This window comes from Dipodomys merriami, unplaced genomic scaffold (assembly GCF_024711535.1).
Source record: "Dipodomys merriami isolate MVZ:Mamm:240054 unplaced genomic scaffold, mDipMer1.0.p SCAF_6, whole genome shotgun sequence".
Lineage (NCBI taxonomy): Eukaryota > Metazoa > Chordata > Mammalia > Rodentia > Heteromyidae > Dipodomys > Dipodomys merriami.
Genome location: NW_027206179.1, coordinates 64,227,843 through 64,253,185, shown reverse-complemented (window position 1 = coordinate 64,253,185; position 25,343 = coordinate 64,227,843). Strand labels below are relative to the sequence as shown.

At 40.0% G+C, this 25,343-nt stretch overlaps 1 protein-coding gene and 1 long non-coding RNA gene across 2 annotated transcripts in view; one reads left to right on the top strand and one right to left on the bottom strand.

Moving 5' to 3' along the window:
* Ubl3 (ubiquitin like 3) overlaps positions 1-11,769 on the bottom strand; it is a 57,728-nt gene extending 45,959 nt beyond the window's left edge. The window contains exon 1 of the mRNA XM_070003037.1: positions 11,241-11,769. Coding sequence (XP_069859138.1) covers positions 11,241-11,267 — 27 coding nt within the window. The 5' untranslated portion in view covers positions 11,268-11,769. The remainder of the gene's footprint in view (positions 1-11,240) is intronic.
* Positions 11,710-25,343, top strand: part of LOC138814128 (uncharacterized) — a 37,015-nt gene continuing 23,381 nt past the window's right edge. The window contains exon 1 of the long non-coding RNA XR_011367905.1: positions 11,710-11,800. This is a non-coding gene — a long non-coding RNA (uncharacterized lncRNA). The remainder of the gene's footprint in view (positions 11,801-25,343) is intronic.

Here is a 25,343-nt window from a genome sequence, read left to right as displayed (position 1 = left end):
AATCCAATATGACAAAATAAAACACACAGCTAGCTAGCTTCAGGAAAATTACCAAATATCACTGAACTTTACCTTCCTCATCAATAAAATGCAAGCAACACTGCATTTTTGTTATGGTGCCTGTTAGTCACTGACTCCTTTAACCCAAAAACTTTTTATTTTTTTTCCAGTCCTGAAGCTTGAACTCAGGGCCTAGGGTGCAGTTTCCAAGCTTTGTTGCTCAAGGCTGGTGCCCAACCACTTAAGCCACAGCTCCAGTTGCAGCTTTTTGGTAGTTAATTCGGGATAAGAATTAACTGCCCAGGCTGGTTTCAAACCTCAATCCTCAGATCTCAGCCTCCTGATTAGCAAGGTTTACAAGTGTGAGCTACTGGCGTCCAGCTCCAAAAACATTTATGAAGAGCCTACCATATTAAAAAACAAAACAAAGTACTAATACTAGTTTTTGAGGCAAAAGAAAAACAAAATACCTATCTGTGGCCTACTAAGGAAGAGAAATCAAAGAAATAAAAGATGTAATACATGATATGGATAAGGTCAAACAGAAACCTTAGGTGTGGTCAAGAGAAGTAGCAGGAGAGAAAAGCAAAGAAGGTACCTCCCATGCATAGAAAAGCCCACTGACAAGGGCCCATAGCAAGGCATCTGGTATGTTCAAACATTTAGCATCGTGGGAAAGAGCTTACCTTATGTGTGAGGATTTGTATGACAGAAGCGTATTAAATCAAAAAGAGATAAAATCCTGAAGATAGGCAGGAAACAAATTATTCAAAATCCTGAAGGGTCATGGTAAGAGCTGCAGTTTTACCTGATGAAAATTTATTCTTCAGTGGAAACATTCAAGCTACTTTGGACAAAGTATTACAAGAGAAATGTGGACTGAAGTAGAAGGACTCGTATCAAGACTAATTCAGGAGTCTGAGAGACAGACTTGCACTAGGCTGGCAGTGTGGAGATGAAGAGAAGTGCATGGGATCCATATATTCTTGATTCACTGATATGGTAATGTGGAAAAGAGAAGTATTAATGTTGACCCATAGATATGTTGGATTTAATGCTTGGCTGATGGCACCATAAAAAGCAACACAATTATATACTTAATTTTAGTTGTTCTTAGCCATAAAAGAATGGGGGGGGGGATGTTTACTGGTAATACTGTAGGGCAACACAACAAAAACTGAAACAAAGTCCCATCATGAGAGAACAGTAATATCAGATCAAATTTCCCACTATTTGAAGAGAGGGAGAGAAACCAATACAGCACAGGAGCAGCCAAGGGTTCCTTAAAGAAAGCATATGGGGAAGATCTCCCCTACCCTTTTCCAGCAGGTGTTTGTCAATTACTAGTAAAAAGCAAGAGCAAGGAGAGAACAGCATCCCAGAGCTTCTATCAATCTCAGGAGAACCAAAATACAAAAACTAGAATTGTCAAAGTTAGGCAGGAATTGAGGATCTCAGACTACAGATCCTTATTAAGGCCTACATTCTGTTCAAACTCAAAACATCAGCATATCATTTTTTAAAGTAGAAGTAAAGGTAAAAGCAGAAGGTAAAATTATAATTTTAAAAATTGGCTCCTTGAAAACACTGAGACAAGGCATCACAAATTACCAATAAGCAAAGAAACAAACATGATAAACACTATAAATGTCAAAATGATAAAAGACAGTTGTGAAAAACCTGACACCAACTTGGAAAACGTGTATGAAATGGACAAAACTTTTTTCATTTTCTAGACATTTTATGGACTAAATTCTTATATAAAACTTGTCAAAACTGACAGACATAGAAAATGTGAATAGTCCTGCATGTAATGAGGAGACAGAATCAATACCATTTACAAGAACACTTTCAGGTGGCTTCCCCACAGAATTCTTTCTTTTGGATGAAATAAAATCAGCATACACAAACTCAAAAAAAGAGAACTCAAAAAACATTTTCCAGCTCAATTTATGAGATCAATGTAATCTTAATAACTAAATCTGCCAAAGATTTTACAAGAAATTTAAATTGCTAAGTAATTTCTTCCACGAACAAACAATGTAAACATTTGAAGTACCTAGCATATTAAAAAAGCCTATGCAGCCAGGTGTGGTGGTTCACACATGTAATCCTAGCAATCAGGAGGGTGAGCAGGAGGATATAGAATTAGAGGCCAGTCTGGGCTAGCCACATATTGAACCAGACTGGATACAGTAAGACCGGGTCTCAAGGGGGAAAAATTATATCTATATATCTATATATATGTGTGTGTGAAATGTTTTATATAGCATATAACAAGTATTACATATTATATATGCATATATATTGTATATTTGTATAAATGTATATTTAATTATATATACATATATAATGCATAAGTGAAAAAAATCATTTGAAAATTCAAGAATACTTTAAAATTAGTAAATACATATCTTCCTCCCTATCCACTAAAAAATTAACATATATCTTTTGGTACAGTAAGACAGATAAGGACACAAACATATATTTAAGAATATCCCCATTATATCATATTTATGATAGTGTCTGCTATGATTTAAATAATTTCCTTAAATCCAAAATGTATTGGAAAGTCAATCTCCCTAATGAGATAAATCCACCTTTAAGAGATGATTACTATGACACAACCTTCATAAAGACATTATTAAGGAGCAGATTTAGTTATACTTCCCCTTCCTCTACTTCTCTCATTCTCTTCCTCTCTTCCCTCCCTCCCTTCCTTCCTCACTTATTCACTGGATATGTAGTATTCAGAAAGCTGAATAAAACAGAAAACTGACTAAAAACAATACTCAACAGTATGGAAATTAACTAAATAATTTATATACATCTACCTGAATCAGTTCAAAAAATTACAATGTGGTTCTATATTTTTTCATGAGTGATGCTCATAATATATGACCTAAGTTGAAAAATAACCAACAAGAATTGTTCTAAGACAAAACCAGTTATTTTATGTTGAAGAAAATTAAGCAGTATCATGAGAACATTTTGTCTAGACACAATGAATTGCCATCTTAATTTAAGTACATATATGAGATATAATGCCGAACATGAACAACTTTGTTCAGCAGGAAGAACATTTTCTTCTGAAAATATAATGATAAAATAAATTCAGTCATAGAAATTGCCTATAGAAAACAGACCATAAAAATGCTACTAGATTTGAATATATTCAAAGAGTTAAGTTTACAGGAACACTGTGTAACAAATACACACATAAAAAGTAAAAGGATAGATAGGCACAGAAGAAGAAAAAGGAAAAGGGCATTCTGGCTAAAGGGCAACAGCAGCGCTTTATCACAGCAGACTAACCCAAAACAGGCTGGGCCCAACAGGGCTGAGGAAGACCACCACAGATAACTTTCCTTTGCTTCCTTATTAAGGTACCTCTGTACCATTTTAGCTTTGAAAAATTGCTTTTCTTGTCATGTACTTAACATCACGACACAGCCAAATACCCCACAGGAGAGCAGAACAGGGGGGAGTAAACTCTAATCCTGAAATTCCTTAACTTTTCCTCCACGTTAACTTATAAATCCTTTCCTCCATTGAAGTTTGTCATAACACAGCCATACAAAATCTTGAGAAGCCTGAACTTCCTCTTGAATGTGTACTTTCACCAGGTAATCAAACCTCCAATTCTTTACTTTGCCTGGTCTCAAAGTAAAGATCCTGGAGACAGGGCAGATATGGCAATCTGCTCTATCTTTGAGACCTTCATCCACAAGCCACAAAAGAATTAAAAAGTTCCAATAAACTTAAAGGAAACTCTTTAACTTCAATAAGTAAAGCAACCAGTGCTCATTAAAATATTACAATTCTAGAGTTACAAAATGTGTTACAAGGTTTCAATGGTTTTTGGTGTTTTTTTTTTCCAATGGTTTTCATCTCCATGCCAGGGGCAGCAAGGTATTGAGAAGGAATCTAGCTACTACTTAGGAAAATGTGCCAAGGGAGTAGCAAGGTTTGTTCAGGTATGGAGGGGAAGCATGCAGAATGCTTATCACTATGCCACCAGACCCATATTTCCACTCAAACAGCATTTTTTCTGAGTGAGCTCAACACTCTCCCCTACTCCCTTTTTGGTCCAGAACTGAGGGTCTCCCATTAGGGCCCAGGCACTCTACCACAGGGGCCATACCTCCATTTCATCTCAACTAAATTTCTTAGTTTCTCCAAAGCTAGGTGTGAGAAACTAAAAATGAGCTCCTTTAATAATAGACTGGTATAGGTGTCTGAAAGACAATGACATAACCAATAAAGACCAACTAGCAACAGTTTCTCCCCACAACTCTAAAACAACTACACTTCTTTTCTCTGAGTGCTAACAGTGCTTCATGGTAGACTTCCCCAGCCTCCTTCCTTCTTCCACCTCCTAAACAGACTGAAAGCCACCAATGCCCACTGGCCTCCCCCTCATGTGTGCTAACATTCAATCCAGAATCAATTCAATCCTCTAGTTTCTAATTCAAATCATTCAGCCTAGCCTAATCCCTATAAAGAGCTCCTCCATCTCCCCAGACTCTGCTGGATTCCCTTGGCAAACTTCATTCCTTGCTGAAGAAGACTAACCTTGTCACTGTGCTAAAGTGAAATGCTAGGTAAAATGTCACACGTCTGGCTGGTAAATAAGTTTACAACAACCATTAGCTCTCTGTCTTTGAATTCAAAGTAAAGCCACGTGTGCAATTTGTATTGTTAAAATAACTTACCAAGTTTTACACTACCAATAATTTGTGTCTTGTTGGGTGTGGTAGTACAGCCTGTAGTCCCAGCCACTCAGGAGGCTGTCTTAAGTCCAGGAATTCTGTCAGCCTAGGTCAATATAGTCTAGACTCCCCTCTCACCCCCAACTCCTCCTCTCCCTTAAAAAAAAAAAAAAAAAAAAACAACTCTGTAAAACACTGCTAAGAAACGGAAACCACCACCACCATCCACAGAAAAAATGAAATACTAAACAACCAAAATAAATAGGACCAAGTCCATGAAATAAACACCACACCACAGAGTGTGGGCTACCCTAAAGTTCAGAGAGGCTTTTAAATTGTTTGACTGAACATTCATAACTATAAAATACTTTATTGAGCACATATTTCCAGTATGTGTTTCTGCTTATGAATCATATAGATGTTTATTGTAGAACTCATACTAAATTAAAAATTAAAAAAATATGTTTTAATTTTTACTTTATTATTTTGAGTTCTTTTACTTTTACAATCCTTAATTATTTTTGTTGTTAGTGGCAGTGTCTGTTTTTTGCTTTGTTTTTTTTTTTCTTCTGGGGAGGGTAAAGTAAGGAGTGCAGAAAGGGAGGGACAAAGGGTGCAATCATACTATCAGTATACACTATGTGGAAAGTGACCTATGTAACTTGTGGGCAGGGAGGGGGAAGCTGAGGGGAAGTAAAGGAAGAGGTGACATTGCCCCAGAAGGACATGTACTTATTATCTGATAGCCCCTCTTTATAACACTTTTTTTTTTGTCGGATATGGGGCTTGAACTCTGACTCTGGGCCCAGCTGGGCACTGTCCCTCAGCTCTTCAGCTAAAAGTGAGCACTCTACCACTTGAGCCACAGCAACACTTCCGTTTTCTGAATAGTTTATTGGAGATCAGAGTCTCACAGACTTTCCTGCCTGGGCTGGCTTTGAACCATGATCCTCAGATCTCAGCCTCCTGAGTAGCTAGGATTATAGGCATGAGCCACTGGCACCCGGCTGTATAACACCTTAATAATAACAATAAAATTATTTTAAGAATATTCTTGATAATATAGTAAACAAGAGCACTGTTATTGAGCATGCCTATTCTGTAAAATTTTGGGTTTCACAGTCTGTGAAATTCAATCAATATTGATATATAGCTTTAAGAGCTATCTTGTCATAACTGAAAAGTCTAGGTCATGCAGATTCATAGATTCATATAGTACAACCCATCACAAGCTTACCAAATCTGTATAAAACTTTTCCTTCATATGTAAGATTTTTATTAAAAATAAGTTGTGATATGAATTGTCACTAAAGTCTTATATTTCCTAAGTAAAATGTGTTGCTTTCTGCGGGCCCAAAGTCCACTGGAATTCCTTACACAAAAAACAATTTTCCCCCAATGGATTGTAAATATCTAAATATGCTTTCAAAAGGTTCTTTCCCGAGCAATGGTTTCTTCTGTAAAGCAGATACATTCTCACCTAGGATTTAAAACACATAGGGCTACAGGCATGCTCAAGTGGTAGGATGCTTATATAGACATTGCAAGATTCTAAATTCAAACCCTTGTCTTAACAAAATAAAAATAATAAAATCCCAATTCTGCCATAATGAGACAAATTAGTTTGCTCAAAAATGCTTGCTAGACAAGAATCAGCATGTTTTCTAATAAGCATAGAATTCATCTTTAAATTCTACAACTCAAATTCTTTGACAGTAAAATCCTGTCATGTCAAAACCAAATATCACAGAGTTTTTTTAAAAAGTATTTTTAAAGTTACTATATAATAAAAAGATTTGGAAACTTTGAGAAAGTTATGTCATTCCCATGCCTTCCCTCAGAAAACCCCACTTATGTAACCCCTCCAGTGTGGATCTAGGCAATCTCAGAGCAATTCTATGTAATAATACAAGAGCTCATTCTTACTTTTGTGAGCACAAAGTACTCAGAAGTAATAATATTTTTACTCTCTCATCTCAACTGACTTGCCTCACACCTCACTCTATAAACTATTGAGTTTACATATAAAACCTTACAATCTATACCAAAAGTTGAGGAGAGCCTTCTAGAATTAATAATAAAACTATGTAACACAGGGTAGTATGCAATGTAGTACGCATGTAACTGCACAGTGTATGCAGTAAACACTAAGCAGAATCAGTATTATTCAAATAATGATTCTAAGACATTAAAAACCAATTAAACTCACTTGGGCAAGGTGATGTCTACCTATAATCCCAACACTTGGGAGGCTGAGGCATTGAGGTATCTAGTTTGAGGCCAGTCTGGAGTACATAGTGAGTTTTGAGATAAGACTGAGCTACATGATAAGACCCTATCCCCCCCCCAACACACACACACACACACACACACACACACACACACACACACACACACACACACACACAAAGTGACATGTAGGATATTCCACTTAAATTAAGAGAATAACAAAACTTGTTAGGTTGGGCTATTTCAAACCACAACTTTCATGTCTTCAGAAAATTCACTGATTCAGAATGATATTACCCAAAGTGCCTAGATGACCATCAACCCTAGTTACTTTCATTTCTCCCTCAAAGTAAGAGGAATTTAAATTTTAAATGGCATACGAAATTAGATGTTTCAGCCTTCTAAAACACATTTACTACAAGAGCCATCAGCACTAAATCCAATAATTTGTGTTCAAACTTTAATATTACACTTTTCATACTCAAATTAATACACAGATGACATAAACTTCATATTTGCTAGCAGTGGTAGGGAACAATATTTACATTTTTTAAAAGGTAACAAAGACTTTAGTAACACTTCCTTAGCAAAAAAAGTAAACGTTTCCATATAACTTTGATATGTGTAAAAAGAATGTCAAAAGTACTGAAGAAATATGATTCACAGAAAGTGTAATCCTACTTGGGCTAAGAGAAATGAGCTGGGTAGCATTCAGAGTTCAAGGCTGAGGGAAGTTGTTTTCTCAATAAAATGTTGAATTCAAAACACCAAACATAAGACACAATCAACTAAAACAATTTAGAGAAACAGGCAATTAGAGATTCGTTATGTATGAAGTTATTCTTTATATATGTAAAACTCTTTAGCTTCATAGTATCTCCCAACTTAAGAGTTGAAATGAGGGGCTGGGAAGGTAGCTCAGTGGTAGAGTGCTTGCCTTGCATGCATGAGGCCCTGGGTTCAATTCCTTAGCATCATATAAACAGAAAAAGCTGGAAGTGGCGCTGTGGCTCAAGTGGTAGAGCTCTAGCCTTGAGCTGAAGAGCTAAGGGACAGTGCCCAGGCCCAGAGTTCAGGCCCCACGACTGACAAAAAAAAAAAAAAAAAGAGTTGAATCTAATGAGAGAAAATAAGATAAACAGGAGCAATTATATTGAGGTATTTTTAACTCATTATTAAGAATGTCCTATTCTCTAGGTCTTTTCCTCTCATACCCTACATATGTCATTTTGCTTTAACTTGGAAAAGTGATAAAAGTTCTCTTTAAAAGGAAATTCATTTTAGTAACTTCCTGTCCACAAGAGGGCTCCAATATTTCTTCCATGAGTAGAAAGAGCTATAACAAAAATTACAATTAAAATATATTCTAATATTAAGTACACAACATATACTGGGGGAAAAAAAGATATATTGTTCTCTTATTTAACCCTAGACTAAAAAATTCTTATATCTCTAACAATTTCAACGTGCTTTGTTTTGTTTTAAGATTCGGTGCTTTTAGCTGTTTTAGCAACTGAAATCTTTGCCATTGTGCTCACACAATTTCTTAGGTAGTAGTTTCCAACCTAATCAGTGTCATAAAGTATAATTTTAGCCCAAAGCTCTAAGTGGTATCCCAAATGTTGAATAAAATACTTTTTAAAATATAAGACTTTATTTTTATAACTTTCCCAGTCCAGAAAGTAAAATTACTGCCTTAGCTACCCAGTCTTAAATATCTTCATGCAAACTACAGTTATTAGCATAATTTGATTCCTGTGGATTATACAAAATGAGACCCCTTAAACACAAAAATGTATCAATTGCTTAAAAATAAAATTGCAATGTGAGAAATGTGAGGTCTATTTATGAAACAAAACCTGGATGCTAAAATATTGATTTTAAAGTGAGTCATAAGCATTGTCATCAAATTGCATCAAAAACAGCAATTGATTTAACAATTACTGTAACTCTTGAAAGAATATCACTAATGAAAACATGACAGATTATAACTTCACCACCCTATCCTATTCTCCTGGACAGGATTTTCCAACAAGCACCATTAAAATGTAAAAGAGCATTACATTTGTTTCTAAATATCTCAAAGGAGCTTTCAGCACACAGAAAGCTTAACATTGTACAACTCTGCAAAATGTATGCATTTGTACATGCAAGTTTAAAAGACTGTAACAGCTCACACCCTCATCACTTTATAGAGTTTACAGCGAGGGAAATGTTAATTTCTGAAAAGATGTGGGGGTGGTGAGATTAGCTTTTCAAATTCAAAGAGTGCTAAATTGTTCATGAATATAAACTCAAATTAACTCAATTATTGTCATGGGAAGTTTAACAAATATGAAACATTAATCAACTTCTAGCCAATGTTTAGTATATTATATTTCAAAAAGTTAAGGTTTCTTAAGGCACATATCAAATGAAGACATTTGTAAGGCAAAAAAAATGTAATGCAAGTAAATAGTAAATAAAGGTTTAAAAAAGGCAAACAACAATCTTAACTTCCAGTAAGTTAAACATGAAACATCAAAAACATCCAAAACAAACTGACATACCTCAATACCCACTGTGAAATAGCATCATTGGGGCATTATATGTTTATTACATAATACTGCTTTGCCCTTGCATATCACCTTTAATCAAGGGATCTCAAAGCACCACAGAATCAAGGCCCTAACATAGTCTAAGACAAATAGCCAGATTTTATAATTGCAGCTATTAATAAAGCCTTGCCCCTACTTCCCAGTCCCCAGATCCCAGCACAGCTTCCAAACCCTTCCTCTCACTTAAAAAGGGTATTCCCCAAATCATCTCAATTTGCTGATGTGAGTACTTTCTAGCTTTTCTTCTTCCTTAGGCCTAAAGCAACGACTGGCACTGTTTTAATGACACAAATCTATTCCATTACAACTTCTGTGACAGGATAAATGGTACTCCGGTGACCTGCACTGTGCATGAGGATAGAAAATGGAGGCGATAGCAAATCTTTGCCAGAGGCGATTGAGCCCACAGATCAGATCACTCATCAAGCACGGGAAATGCTATTTCCCAGCTCTGTCTAGAGACCTCTCCAGGCAACTTCAAGAGCAGTGTGAAGGCAACCATGTCAGTCAGCTACTCTACCGGGCAGGGGACTATTGTCCAGGGTGTACCCAGGAGGGAAAAGAAAACTCAGGTGCCAAGAGTAGGTGGCTATGTAATGCATTAAATGGAAAAGCAAACATAAGCAAAAATGTCTTTAAACCAAGGTCATGTAATTTTCTTTTAATCTGTAAAGGTTTCTTCCTACAAAAATAGATGACTAAAATAATTTTAATCATTGGTAAAATTTAATTGTATTTTTTTCCTGGAATCTACAAGCATTCAAATGCCAACCGTGGGAGCATAATCACATTAACTGCAATTCTTTCACAAGCAGGATTATTCCTGTTCTTGTTTTCTGCATCCTGTGTCCTTAGGACTGCAAAGTGGAATCTACACGCCCACAAACGCACCCCCAGCCCTGACAGCCTGCACCATAACTGTTAAGTCAACCTACTCAAAACCTTAACCTTCGGAAACCAAAGGAAAAGCGTCAATAATCAGTGTTTTTTTTTGCTTCAAGTTCTCAGCACTGAGTGATCAAGGCTTAATGTTTCATTCCCTTTTAAAAAAAAAAAAGTCTAAAATGTAACGTGGGTCAAATATTTGTTACTAAGAAGCCCTGATCGCAGTGCCAACTCCAGTCAGCCTAGGTTGGTGAAAAGTCTGAACATCTTTAATGTTTCATTCGTCCCCCTTGTTCCTCCAGATACTTCCGAAAGCTCACAGCCAATTCGACTCCACAGTTCCCTAACAAGGTGGGAATCGCTGTTCTTGGAAGCTGTCAAGTCCGAATCCACTACATTTATGATCGCCTCTGGGTCATTGAGTAAGAGTCCCCGGTCCCAGTCTACCGACGTCTCCAGATCGACGCCTGTCCTCACTCTGCTGTCACTGACGTTTTCTGAAGCGTTAAAATGCAAGTGCTCAGAGGCTTCCAGCCAAATGGGGAGCAATTTCCTCCCCCTTGGGGCCCTAGCAACATTTCCCGACTTCTCCATTGCCTTTGTACACTTCGAAACCCCAACCAGACGAGAAAAGTCGGTTATTAAAAACAGTACTTTATAAAAGGGGGAAACCAGAAGTGTCAACTTCTCCAAATCTCCCAGCACGGTGGCTTTTTTTTCCGACCGTGTCCGGCAAATCGCCCCGGCGCCGGCGTCCTTCCCGATGAAAGATTAGAAACCACAATTAAATCAGTGTCATCACTTATCATACACTTACCATATCCGCCGGGACATTACTGGACATCTTGCCGGTTTGACAGAGACCCGATGGGTGACGCCGAAAACACACACACACACACGCACACGCACACGATCAGAAAGTCTTCAAGTTTTCGAAATTTAAAAAAAAAAATCTTCACAATCCTGATTGGTTCGAGATGTGCTTTCCAAAACAATTTAGAAAAATGAAGTTATTTCGGAGCTCAAGTGTCCGCCTGGCCCAGGTTCTTGTGCGAAGAACAATCCCCAGGAGCCCAGTGGCCGGAGCGAGGAAACTCTCAGGACAGCCGGCAGCCCGTGTCCCCGTCGTCGTTGTCGTCGTCGTCGTCGTCAGTAGCAGCAGCAGCAGCCCCAGGACCGGCCGCGCCAGGTGGACGGAGCCGAGTGACACACGGACATGGAGCGGGGTGGGAGGGGGTTAAATCCGCCTTCCTCCTTTCCCAGCCCCGGCAATGATTCACACTCGTTCCCGAGTCAAGTCCTCATTAAGCAGGAGAAAAAATGCCCCGGCGTGGATGTAGACAGATAACTATGTGGCCACACATGGAGGCGTGAGCGGTGAGTGGCCGCCGAGCTGGGGCCGGCGCCGGCCGCGCAGAGCCGCGAGCCCGGCCGGGAGCCCCGCGCGCTCGGCCGCGGGCTGGGGGAGCCGGGGGGAGGAAACAGCTCAACTCGCGCCGCCGGGGCGGAGAGCCGGGCCGCGGAAACCCGCGCTCAAGGGCATTTAACTACTTGGGAGCCGGAGAGAAAGCCGGGACGGCGAGCGCCCGAGGCGCTCGAGGCCGGGCAGGGGGCCACCCCGGACGGCCCCCTCCGGGGACTCAGGCCGCGCGCGAGCCGGGGGCTCAGGCCGCGGGCGCCGCCGAGCAGCTGCGAGGGTCGGGGCGCATCGTCTCCGGCTCCGCGGCGCGGCTCCGCTGCCTCCGCCTCTCGCGGCTCCGCCTTCCCCCTGCCCTCCCCGGCCTCGCGAGCTCCGCCGACGCCGACTGGGGCTGCTCTCCGGAAGCGGCCGGGTCCTCCCTCTCCTCGGCCCCAGAATAGTTCCCACTCAGAGCTTCGTCTCCCCTCCTCCTCCCCCCCCCCTACTTCTCAGCCGTCCCACACGCCGCAGCCGCCTCCTGTCATCGCCTTTCAAACCAACATGGCGGCGAAGGCAGCCTCGCGCGCGGAGGGGACACCGGGAGAGTGCGCCCCCCTCCCCGCAGTCACCGCCCCCGGCTTCCCTCCCTCCCTCCGCGGACACCGCGTGCGTCACAACGGAGAGCACCCTCGAGCATCATGGGAAATGTAGTTCACACTCAGGAGATGGGGGGCGGGGGAAGGGGCAGCAGAACGCGTCCTGGTGGGACTCGAAGCCACGTCCCCCATAGCAACCGTTACTAGGAAAGGAGAACTCTGTTTTTAGTGGCGTTAGCCCAGCGGCAGCCCGAGAGTTAGGCCATCCCGGTACCTGCTTGCTAGCTACCAGGAGTGAGTGCTGTGATCGTGCCAGTTGTTAGTGAGGAAATAATTGGGCATGGAGAAATTCCCTCAAGCGCAGTATGCACAGAGTTAAAATAGAACATGTCTCGCACCCGAAGCATTCATTTTAATTACAGCACGCTCTCCACATCCTGCAATTTCAAACCATGGCGTAGAGTGATTTCGTCCAGGTCTCCTCAAACATTACCTTATGAGGATCTGAAAACAACCATTGATTTCCAATAAGGTGGTAGAAGTTCAGCAGGAACAAGGATCTCATTAAGCAGTGAGAATGTTTGAACACGTGTCTCTTGAAGACCCAGGGTCACAAAAGCTACAATATACTTAATTGAAATTACGAAAAACTGTGTTAGATACAAAAGTATTATCATGTATCAGGAAAGAGCTACTACAAATTATATGTGGATTCTCCTGGTAACTGGCTTAATCCTCAAATTGTATTTAACTGGTAATGGAATTGAGTTGAGTTTAAAATAGCAGAAAATAATGCCATCATTGAGAGATTTAGGTGAAAAAAAATATATGTAGCCAGATTTTAGGATCAGGATGCAAAAGCCACAGCCACCTAAAGTGGCTTATTTGTATTTGTATTTGTATTTACCCTTCCTTTAGGAAGGGTAGGCTCAATAAGATACCTTTATAAAAATGTCAGTGGATTTGGGTCTGAAAACTATCTCTCCAACCAACAGCTACGTGATCTCATCTGTAAAACAGTCTCGTCTACCTTCCATGGGTAAAGTAGGGGCACTTGTGAGTATGAGTTCATGCATGGGAAATAAATTACTTTGTAAATAACAATGCATCATTTGACATGAAATGTTCCTAGTCATTCTCTCATTCAGCAAACAAATGTGCCAGGCACTCTGCTAGGCACTGGGAGTCTAAAAATGAATGATCCAGTCATTCCCTGGTCTCCAGTCAGGGAGTCTATTGTCTGAGAGCTTCTGTCACTCCCCACAGTAACCTCTCCTCCAGTCAGATTTATCTCCTCTCAGAGAAACTCACTCACAGGGCATTTGGAATGCCTGCATCTTGAGTGGCCTGGCTGAAGAAATGCCAGGCACTCTTAGGGGCCTGCATCACCCCAAGGACTGATCAAATTCCTTAGGAGTCCAAATGGCAGAGGAAAAAATGGGCCCCAGTATCACCAAGATTTGCCTTCAAGACTTTCAATGCTTTTGAGTCTGTGATTCTATGATTCTCCCTACCCCCATGGTCTCTGTTAGTTAGTTTTCCATTCTCCATATTTAGAATCCAGAGGTCCTACCCATCCACCAACCCTCATGGAATTCAGAGTAGTTTGAAATGCATCTGTCAACAGATGGGTTCAGAAAGGAGACTGGAACACACTGTGAAGGTAGTCACATGTGACTCCTCCCACTCTACCCCTGACCGCAGATATTTTTTTTTTCTCAGTGATTGCCCAGGCCCTGGCTCTACTGGACTGAAATACTATTGTAAACAAGGTGAGAAGCATAAGCCAGCCACATGGATGTATTAAAGCACACAACTCATCCATCCTCTGCTGCTGACCCTCAGCCCTATGTCCAGGAATGTAATGATGTTGTTACCACTGATCACTGCCATCTCTACAAAAGGCCCCATGTTTCACAAAGTTACCTCATGTAGCATGTTTCCAATTCCTCTTTTAAGAGAGCCTGAGACATTATTCTCAATAAAACTCATTATAACTTCTCTGACACAGCTAGGGCAGAAGGGAGCATTATTGAGCACAGTTGCAGATTTTTCTCCGGTCTTCTCTTGGCTCTCTGCTTCCTAGCTCAGGAGGGTGGGATGGGAAACTGCAGAAAAGAGTCCAGCTGTCCACAGCAGGGAAGGGTAACATCTTCTCTGTACCATGAAGCCGTTGTCAGCATCAGTTGGAAGGAAGTGAATGACACAGCATTTTTGTTATGGGAAAAATAGCTTCACAAGAAATCAAAGACTTGGCTCTGTCAGGAATTAGTTGTGTGCCCTTCACAATGACACTTAGTCCCTCTGCATCTCAATTCTTTCATCTAAGGGCTTGGACTAACTAAGGACCCTTCTAAGGGTTTATGAGAGAAATCCTAGAGGAATATTACCCATGGCCTGTTGAAACTACTTCTACTGCTCTTGGGACTTTATTTTTTTTTTGCAATGTGTGTGTGGGGGGGGAGGGGAATCAGGGAAATGGATGATGAAAATGTTATAGATTATGGTAATGGTTTCACAACTGTAAATATTACAGAAGTCACTGAACTATATGGTTAAAACTGATGGATATTTTTATTATTTTTTAAATTGTGGCAAAATACATTACATAAAATTATCCATCCTGGTCTGGAGGCATGGCTCAAGTAGTAGAATACTGACTAACAAGCTGAGGCACCAAGTTCAAATCCCAGTACTGTGGGAAAAGAAAAGAAGAAGAAAATGTCCACTTTAACTGAAACTTCATTTCTTAACTTTTCGCCTTCCCCCCTCCTTTTCTTCCTTCCTTTGCTTTCCTCTCTTCCTCTGTTCCTTCTGTCCTTCTCCCTCCCTCTCTTTTCTGTCTTACTTCTTTTCTCTCTCTTTCTCTTTTTTCTTTCTCTCTCCTTCCTTCCTACCTTCCTTCACAAGGTTTTGCAGTCTAGACTAGCCTCAACTTTACGGATTTGCCCCCCTGAATATGCTCCACCACACCCAGCCCAGTATTTTTTAAATTATGCTGGATATTTCATCTGAGTAGAATCAAACAGTACTTGTCTTCTTGTCTGGCTTGTCTTCAAGGTTCACCCATGTTGCCACCTGTATCACAATTCCCTTCTTTTTAAAGACTGAATAATATCCCATTGCTTACTTGAGTTGCTTTTGTCTTTTTGGCTATTAAGAAATGAGTAGATTTTATAATAGACACTATATCTCAATAAATCTGTTTTGAAAAATAGTTTCTCTGACTGCTATGTAAAGGGCCTAAAATGATTCCCAAAAAATGATCCTAAAAATGTCAAGAAATTTCACTTAACCTCATCTTATATGGTCATATGTACATAGCTTTGGCCTTCTCTGCTTGTCCTATACTTAGTTATTGTAAATAAGGGAAACCATGAGACCTATGTTTCTTTGGGCCTGGCTTGCTTCACTTAATATAATTTTGTCCAATCTTTCCATTTCCTAACAAATGGGGCAATGTCATTCTTTCTGATGGAAACATAGAATTCCATTGTGTGTATATACCACATTTTCTTGATCCATTCATCTACTGAGGGCCATCTTAGCTATGGTAAATAATACTACAATAAACATAGTTGTGCCGGTAGCTTTAGTATGGTCTTGTTTGTGATCATTTGAGTAAATGCCCCAAAGAGGGATTGCTGGGTCATAGGGGAGCTGTATGTGGAGTCTTTGGAGGAATCTCCATACTGCTTTCCAAAGTGGTTGAACAAGTTTACACTCCCACCAACAATGCAGTTGGATTCCCTTTTAGCCACATCCCCTCCAGCATCTGTTGTTATTAGAGTTCTTGATTGTAGCCATTCTAACTGGAGTGAGGTGGAATCTCAATGCTGTTTTGATTTGCATTTCTTTTATGGCTAGAGAAGTTGAGCATTTCATTTAAAAGAATGTCAAGAAATTCATGAATTTAAAGTAGAAGGAACATTACTTCAATGAGACCAGTGACATTTCATCAGATACTTACTTGCGCAGCCAATTATCTCATAACCCATTACCACTTACAAAACAATGACACAGGAAACAGAAAGGCTGTCACAGTGTTGGGGTTGAAGGATCATGGACCCATCATGCATTGAGGCAGTGATGGAGTTGGTAACCTCAATCTGGTTTGCCCAAGATGATCTGGCCTCTAGGTGTCTAGAAGCCCAGGCCTAGATGGATTAACTGCCAAACAGCAGCTGGGACCCTTTCTTTAGACACAGACGCTGGAGCCCAATGTGGGAATTACAATGCTGTCCATGCTTAGCATGCTTTTTCAGCTAAGTCTTCTCTTTGGTTCTAGCCAGGGCAAGAGTCTTTTTAAAGATGTATTTTTTAAAATCATAATCTACATACACAACATAATGACTGATCCAAAATATACAAACAAAAGTAATCTTTACACTGAACGCTGATGGCTCACACCTATAATTTTAATTACTCAGGAAGCTGAGATCTGAGGATCATGGTTCAAAGCCAGCCAGGGCAGGAGAGTCTGTGAGCCTCTTATCTCCAATTAACCAACAAAAAACAAGAAGTGGAGGTGAGGTAGAGCATCAGCCTTGAGCAAGAAAGGCTAAGGGACAGTATTCAGGCCCTGAGTTCAAGCCTCGTGACAAGCACAAAAATTAAAATCCTGGGCTGGGAAGATGGCTCAGTAGTAGAGTGCTTGCCTTGCATGCATGAGGCCTTGAGTTCGATTCCTCAGCACCACATAAGCAGAAAAATCCAGAAGTAGTGCTGTGGCTCAAGTGGTAGAGCACTAGCCTTGAGAGGAAGAGTGCCCAGGCCCAGAGTTCAGACCCCACGACCAGCAAAAAAAGAGGAAAAAAAAGGAAATGTACTCATTAACTGACTCATGTAATTGTAGTCCCTCTGAATATCACCTCTATAATAATAAAGTAAATTATTAAAAAAATTAAAATCCTTTGCTGTCGTGGAAACAATTTCTTCAGAACAGTCAAAGCTGAATACGTTTTCCACTGCCATCAGAATAAATGGATACTTCTCAGCCTATCACAAAGCACTTGGTGATTTGCCTCCAGGTTTCTCCTCCTGCCCCTTTGCTGATCCCAGGTCCACCCCAGCTACCAACAGCCACCTAAGCTCCAACCACTTCTCCATCTGCTCCCTCTTAATATACAAGTTTCCTTCCTGAGCATCCTTGTTCACCTGGCCGTCACTTGGTCACGCTCTCCCCACCTCAAGCCTGAACTTGCTTTGTTTTCATGTGAACTTTGCAAGTGCCTTGCATCTATTTCTATGATACAGTTTACCCACACGTAACTTAGTATTTAATTTGCACCTTATTCATATTACTTAGATTCTTAGTCAGAGTACATCTTGTGACAGAGACCTGGACTGCCTCTGGGAGAGCTCAATGTCTTAGTTACTAAATGGATACAGTGGGATGGGAGAGGAGAGATCAGTATGACATATCTTTTTTTCTTTTTCTGTTGTTCTTGTCCTGAGGCTTAAACTCAGGGCCTGGGTGCTGTTCTTGAACATTTTTTTTGCTCAAGGCTAGTGCTCTACTGCTTTGAGCCACTATTCCACTTCCAGCATTTTTTGTGGTTAATTGGATAGAAGTCTTGCAAACTTTCTTACCCAGGCTAACTTTGAACCATGAGCCTTAGATCTCAGCCTCCTGAATAGCTAGGATTGCAGGCATGAGGCACTGGCACCTGGCTGGCATGATAATTCTTTAAACTAGTCTCACTGTTGCTCAGATCACCTGTACAAATCCAGATATGATATAAGCTGGGAGGTCCAGGAATTCATAGTTTACCATAGTTTGCTTTGTCTCTTCTCCTTGCCCACAATGCCTTTCTTCCTGACCTGACCCCACTCTTGCCTGTACTATGGGGTCATGGAGTCACCCAGTGCTAGAGGGGAAGGAAGTTTAGAAATGGTAGCATCTCTTTCTTTTTTATTGATAATAAATGAGGAAATAAGAACTTGTTGAGAAGCAGGCACATTTACTTTATAATTTTCATATGTTCACAAGAATGAGTTCCTTCTAAAACATCCCAAGAAACAAAGAATGATTCTCAGTGGCATTACATAATTGTTAAGTTATTGTATTATTTGATAGTATCTCATGACAAATATTTCAAAAGGTATAGACTTTCTTACAAAAATTGGTATCATAAAACACAGCCATCATTTCTGGTATTCATCGCCATAGAGAGAATCTCACAATTAGAGAGCTATTCAATGGAAAAATAATGTAAAAAATAATAAAACTATTAAATTTTCTAAAATTTTACCTAAGTATTATATTCCCCTCACTGTAAGCAAATAAATTTTCCTTGCCACTAATCTTGTAGGATGGTCATAAAATACCATTTGTTGACACTAGTTTTTTGGATTGGTTGATTGAATGAAATAACATTGTTCCGGGCTGGGAAGGTGGCTCAGTGGTAGACTGCTTGCCTTGCATGCATGAGGCCCTGGGCTTGATTCCTCAACACCATAAAAACAGAAAAAGCTGGAAGTGGTGTTGTGGCTCAAGTGGTAGAGCGCTAGCCTTGAGCTGAAGAGCTGAGGGACAGTGCCCAGGCCCAGAGTTCAGGCCCACGACTGACAAAAAAGAAAGAAAGAAAGAAAGAAAAAAAGAAAGAAAGTAAGAAAGAAAGAAGGAACATTGTTCCATAATCACTCCACAAGTTTAAGTTATATTTTTCTGTATTCACCAAGGAAGATAGTGGCATTATCAGTAAATATATAAGTAGTTGTGTTATATTTAACAGAGCAGAATCAAGAATCTAGGAGAAATTGGGTACTGGTAGCTCATGCCTATAATCAGCTACCTAGGAGGCTGAGCAGTGAGGATCTTAGTTCCAAGCCAGACCAGGTAGGAAAGTCCTTGAAACTTTTGTCTCTAATTAACTACAGAAATAAATGTTGGAAGTAGAGCTATGGCTCAAGAGTGGTAGAGTGCCAGCCTTGAAGGAAAAAGCTAAGGGACAACTCTCAGGCCCTAATTTCAAGTCTCAACACTGGTGGACACCACACACATACACGCCCCCCTCCTCCACTCCTACCTAATTGAATTTTTAAAAACCAAGAAGTCTTTCCAAAGCCTTGTGTTTGTTTGTTAAAGCTTCCACATTGACAGGGAGGTGGGTACAGTTGGAGAACACCAGCAGCTAGATTATGAGTTCTGTCACTGCTGACTCAATTCTTGGGTCAGGCCTTATTGGACAGGTGCCCAGATGGTCAAATTTCACAGGCATGTTTCCTAAAGTGAATAACCCAGTTAGCATGTGCCTCCTCCAGCACACCAATCAGACACTTCAGGAAAGAGTCAGGCCTCACTGTCTCACAGGTGTAGCAGTAGTGTAAGGAACGGATCACCCTTCTTAGCTTGGCAGCTAGCCTGGCATGCCAGGAGCCTGCATATCAGATTACCAGCTCATCTTTTTTGGAGGATGTAGACATGATTAATTTATTACAATGTAACCTTTGACTTACTGCCTCTGAGAACAGAGAAGGCCTGAAATGAACTTCAGTAGATTAGAGAGAGAAAAGGCAAAAGGGAAAAAGAACATAATGTCCAGTATGGGCCTTGAATTCAAATCCTAGATGTAGAAACAGAGATAGCTTGTTTGAGCTTGTTTTCATTATCTATTAAAATAAAGAAATAACCAAATGAAAAGTGCACAGAACAATTACATCAAACATTTGAAGTTAAAACTCAGAATATTTTCTAGCACATTAAATTTTGTATTAATTAAATATTTTCTAGCACACCAGTAAATGATTATTATAATTTTCCTAATAAAATGAGGTCATACTCTTTGCTCAATAAGTGATTATTGCATTGTTTATCTTATATATTTTTATTGTAAAGATACTGTACAAAGGGGATACAGTTACATGAGTAAGGTAATGAGTGTATTTCCTATTGAGCATTGTTACCCTCTCCTTTGTTTTTCCCTTACCATCCTTTCCCTCCCAACCTCTCCAACTTCTCCCCCCAACCTACTGAAGCTGTAAAGTTCATTTTCAACACAGTGTCTTGTACATCTCACTTGTTAAAACGGGTCGACCTGTACATCCTTATTTCAGCATTTTGTTATTTCCCTTCCCCTTTCCAAATTAGAAAAATGTATATACAAGATGCAGAGCACTGGAATCAAATACAGTGAAAACAGGGGTTATACCATGGGGGAAGAACATACAAAAGAAACAAAAAAACACCCAGTATATTAAAGTACATTAAAAACAACAACACTATCCCTAAGCTTTTGTGCTCAAGGCTGCATTCCACCACTTGAGCCATACCTCCACTCCCAGCTTTTGGCTAATTAATTGGCGATAAGAGCCTCACAGCCTTTCCTGCTTGGGCTGGCTTCAAACCACGATCCTCAGATCTCAGCCTTCTGAGTAGGTAGGATTACAGATACTGCTGGTTTTGGTATCTCTGTGAGAGGGTTCTAGAACCAGTCCTCGTGAGTGCTGTGGGATGACGATATAGAAGACTGTGTCACAGTGTCCCCTGTAACCTTCGCACAAGACTGCGGCACACTTGCAGTGAAGGCTGCACACCACCCCTCCCTTTGAGCAGTTCATACTTCCATCTATGCCGATGGCATCCCTCTAGAGCTATGCCATACCCAGTATCAAGGCCCTGTCTACTTCAATGGGGCATCTTGTCTCCTCACATTCCCTCACACTGCAGCCTGACTCTCAAGCCTGAGATTTGCAACGGCCACATACCAAGGACATCTCTGAAGCCTTGTCACCTTTGACCAATGCTCTGATTTATTTGTCCCTTGAATGGGCTCTAGAGTCAGATGTGATTCCAGCTTGAGCACTCACTAGCACTGTGGTATCTTTACTTAATTTGGATAAAATGTGAGCATCTCAACAGTAAAATGTGACCAGCAAAAGTAGCTGCTCTCTAGGCCATTGTGACAGCACAGTACCAGATAGATTTAAGGCACTCCAGAAATGCTTGTATCATTTTTATTTAATGACACACAGTTTTCTCTGAAGATATCTTTTTCAGGTTCTCTCCCTACCTCTTTACTCCTTCTCCATCTCCAGTGCTTCTTCCTTTAAAGGAGTTGTTGAGTACTGGGGCTTGAACTCAGGGCCTGGGTGCTATCTCTTAGCCTTCACTCAACGCTGGCACTCTACCACTTGGGCCATACTTACACTTCCACCTTTTTCCTGGATAATTAAAGATAAGAGTCTTATGGACTTTCATGCCCTTGATGCTCAGATTTCAGCCTTCTGAATAGATAGGATTAAGGTATGAATCACCAGTGCCCAGCATGAATCTACCTTATTAGTATCTGTCAGTCATCCACATTTCTTTAGTTCTCTTCTTCACAAGTCTTTTTGAGACCAGTGCCACCCATACTGCCACTGTATGCCCTAGTTTATGGATTAGCAAAAACCACACTTGGTTTGGTCACTAACCTGTGGGAAAATGTTGAAAATAATGCAATGTATTTTTAATTACACATTTTTTTCTACTTAAATATTCACACTTTGTTTAAAGAGTACGTTCCTTTTTTTCATGGAAAAATAATGTATTTTGTGCTATGCACTGATAGCTCAGGCCAGGCCAGGCAGACAAATCAAAGAGATTCTCATCTCCAGTTAACCAGAAAAAAAGCCAGATGTGGAGGCATGGCTCAAGGTACAGTGCCAATCTTGAGTAAAAAGCTGAGTAGGTATCCTAGCCCGAGTTTTAAACCCCAGAACCAGCGCGCTCACGTGCACACACACACACACACACATTTTTGAGAGATCATCTTTATTATATACAAGTATGTATAACTTGGTTTGCAATATAATTGCGTTATTTGACAGTCACCAATAATACTGTGGGTTTGCTGAGTATTACCTAGGATTTGACAAAAAAATTCAGTTTTACCTCTTGCTCTGATATCCATATGGTGAGACTGTCATTTCATGTTGTGATGATGGAGGAGCCTGGATCATTTGCAAATTACATATGTAGGTGCAGAATTGTGCCTGTTAGCGGGTCTTGACCAGTGACCCCCAACTCAATGGGCTGCTGCTCTTGGCTTGCATCTGCTGAAGAGGTACTACAGCCATCTGATGGAGAGGGCTAATATACATCCATTCTTAGATACATAATGCAGGCATACATACACAATACATATTTTTTATGCCAGTATTGGAGTTTGAAATCAGTTCCTGAGCATAATTCTTCATGTTGCTTCCTCCCCCCCCCCTCTCGGTTAGCACTTGAGCCACAGCTCCACTTCCAGCTTTTTGGTGATTAATTGGAAATAAGAATCTCACAAACTTTCCTGACTGAGCTGACTTTGAATTGTGATCCTCAGATTTCAGCCTCCTGAGTAATGGTAAAAGCCATCATTGCCCAGCTTCATACATCTACTTTCAAATTGACTCTCTACCATTGCTCTCTACAATTTCTCAAAAATGTTTTTTTTTTAATCAACTTGTGTACTTAACATTCAACTTATTGTTCATCAATTAAATTTTAAGAAAATCTTTTTAGCCTGTTTTTTATCATATAAATCTATGTCTGCTCTTCACATATACTAGAAAATTCTTAAATATAAGGTATTCATGCTGTCCCCTGTGATCATTAGTAAAGCTAAGATCAATCGCACAATTACAAGTGCCTAGCACAGGGCTAGGTATGAGGCAAATTCTGTCATGACCATTTTATAGGTGAAGAAACTGAGGCACAGACTTGGGTTGTATGATTTATATGTAATGGAACTTGGACCAGGCAGACCCAAGTGTGATTGACTCAAAAACTACAGAATGATCTTTACCTCTATACTACTTCTTACTTAAGGATCTTTTAGTTACACTCTAAATATTTAGTTTTTCTCTCTCTCCATATTTAGCTTCTTTCTCCATCTTTCCCACTTATTTTTTAAACTTTTATTTACTTTCTGGTATACCAGAAAGTGTAACTTTCAGTTACACCAAAAAAGTTTTACAAATCTGAGAATGTGTTACTTGTTTTTTTTTCCAGGTGAGCAACCATGTCTTTTCAAGAGCTCTTCTTTCTACCTGGGTGTCTTCCCCCAGCTTGACCCCCTGGCTAATTCCTACCCATTTCCTGGAACCCAGTGCCCTCCAAGGATGTACCCATAACCTCCTCCCAAACCTCAGCCAATTGTAGTGCAAGCCTCTTAAGGAAGAAGCTTAAGTTCAACTGTGACCTTGTCTGAGCTGCTGCTTTCTATGCATTTGTCTACTGTGTGTTGGGAATCTGGTGAGTCCACAGAACTGGACAGGCAGGCTTGTGTATTAGCAGCTTATAAACCCCATGAATACACAAAATATGTATACCTGATAATTGCAGGTAGCCATACTTTATAAAGAAAATAAAATGGGGTATGAAATGAAGAGTGATGAGCAGGAGTACGTTGCTCAAGAGTAGGTGGTCAGAAAAGATGTTATTTGTGCAGAGATTCGAATGAAAATAAGTCTGTTTAATAAAGAGTTAGGGAGCAAGCCAAGAACTGGTGACTGAAGCCTGTAATCTTAGCTGAGATCTGAGGATCTTAGTTGGAAGTTGTTAGGGCAGACACATTTGACTCTTATCTCCAATTAATCATCAAAGAGCAAGAAGTATAGGTATGGCTCAACTGGTAGAGTGATAGCCTTGAGGGAAAATATTAAAGGAGAGTATAAGGCCCTGAGTTCAAACCCCAGTAGTGGCTAAATAAATAAATAAATAAGTTAGGGGGCAGAAGTTTCCAGATGCTTATCACTAGAAGGAAGTATCATGTATAAACATTTAAAATTTTAACCTTATGTGGTATGATGTGAGGATTCAGAAAATACAATTGCTCCGTTTGAGAGAAGCAGAAATGTTCTTTAATTGGGATTTTTATGTCTAGGTTCTCTTGATATCTTTCGTGGGAAAGTCCTACTTCATAAGATTAATTTCATTGTCCCTGGTTAGCCAGGAAAATGGAGCCCAGGAGGAGGAACTGCTGTTTGTGACCTGGAAGCAAAACTTACCTCTGCCTTGAGTAAGCTCCCATTTTTGAGAGATTCAAATTTGTATGGGACTTGAAGAGGGATTTACTATCTTATTTCAATGGGTAGATTTTTCATAAAGGTCTTCCTTTGTATGCTATTTTCCTTATTGCCGTTTGCCATCTCCGACATTATATCCAAGTGACATTAAAGTAAAGCTGAAAGAACTTCTGTGTGGTCATGTTCTTATGGAAGAAATAATCACACAACAATTTATTTTTTTCTGAAGCCCTAGAAGCACATTTCATTAATGGCCTTCTACACAGTGGGATGTGTTTCTCTGCTGTATTAAAATAAAACATAAATAATAAATACTTAGATGTAGCTTGAAAATTAAAACACACAGGGGTTCTAAACGAGCTTCAAAGTCAAGTAAAAAGGTTATTTTCTAGTCATAGAAAATCTTGTATAAGGAATTTCTCTAAAACACTTTATTTTGTAATGATTTAAAACACTTCAGCAATTTGTACAAACATGTACTGGGTGATGTTAGATGCTGGTCTGAAGATTTAAATAACCCCAGAAATTTCCATTATTTAAATGGCACCTCCATTGTTGATTATCTGTTGTTGTTTTTTTCTCCCTGGGGCTTGACTACTGGGCTTGGGTGCTATCTCTGAGTTTCCTTATTCAAGACTAATACTCTATTAGTTGAGCCACAGCTCTAGTTCCAGTGGTAAACTAGAGATAAGTCTCACAGACTTTCCTGCCCCAGCTGGTTTTGAACCATGCTCCTCAGACTTCAGCTTTCTGAGTAGCCAGGATTATAGGTGCAAGCCACTGGTGTCTAGTTTTTTTTTAATTATCTTTTAACAAAAAGGGTTAATTTCCTCAAATGTCATAATGCCCAGAGAATACTTTATTCCAGAAACTTCTGGGTGGTATATAGAATACAGACAGGATTTTCACAGTAAGGAAATGGAGGTGT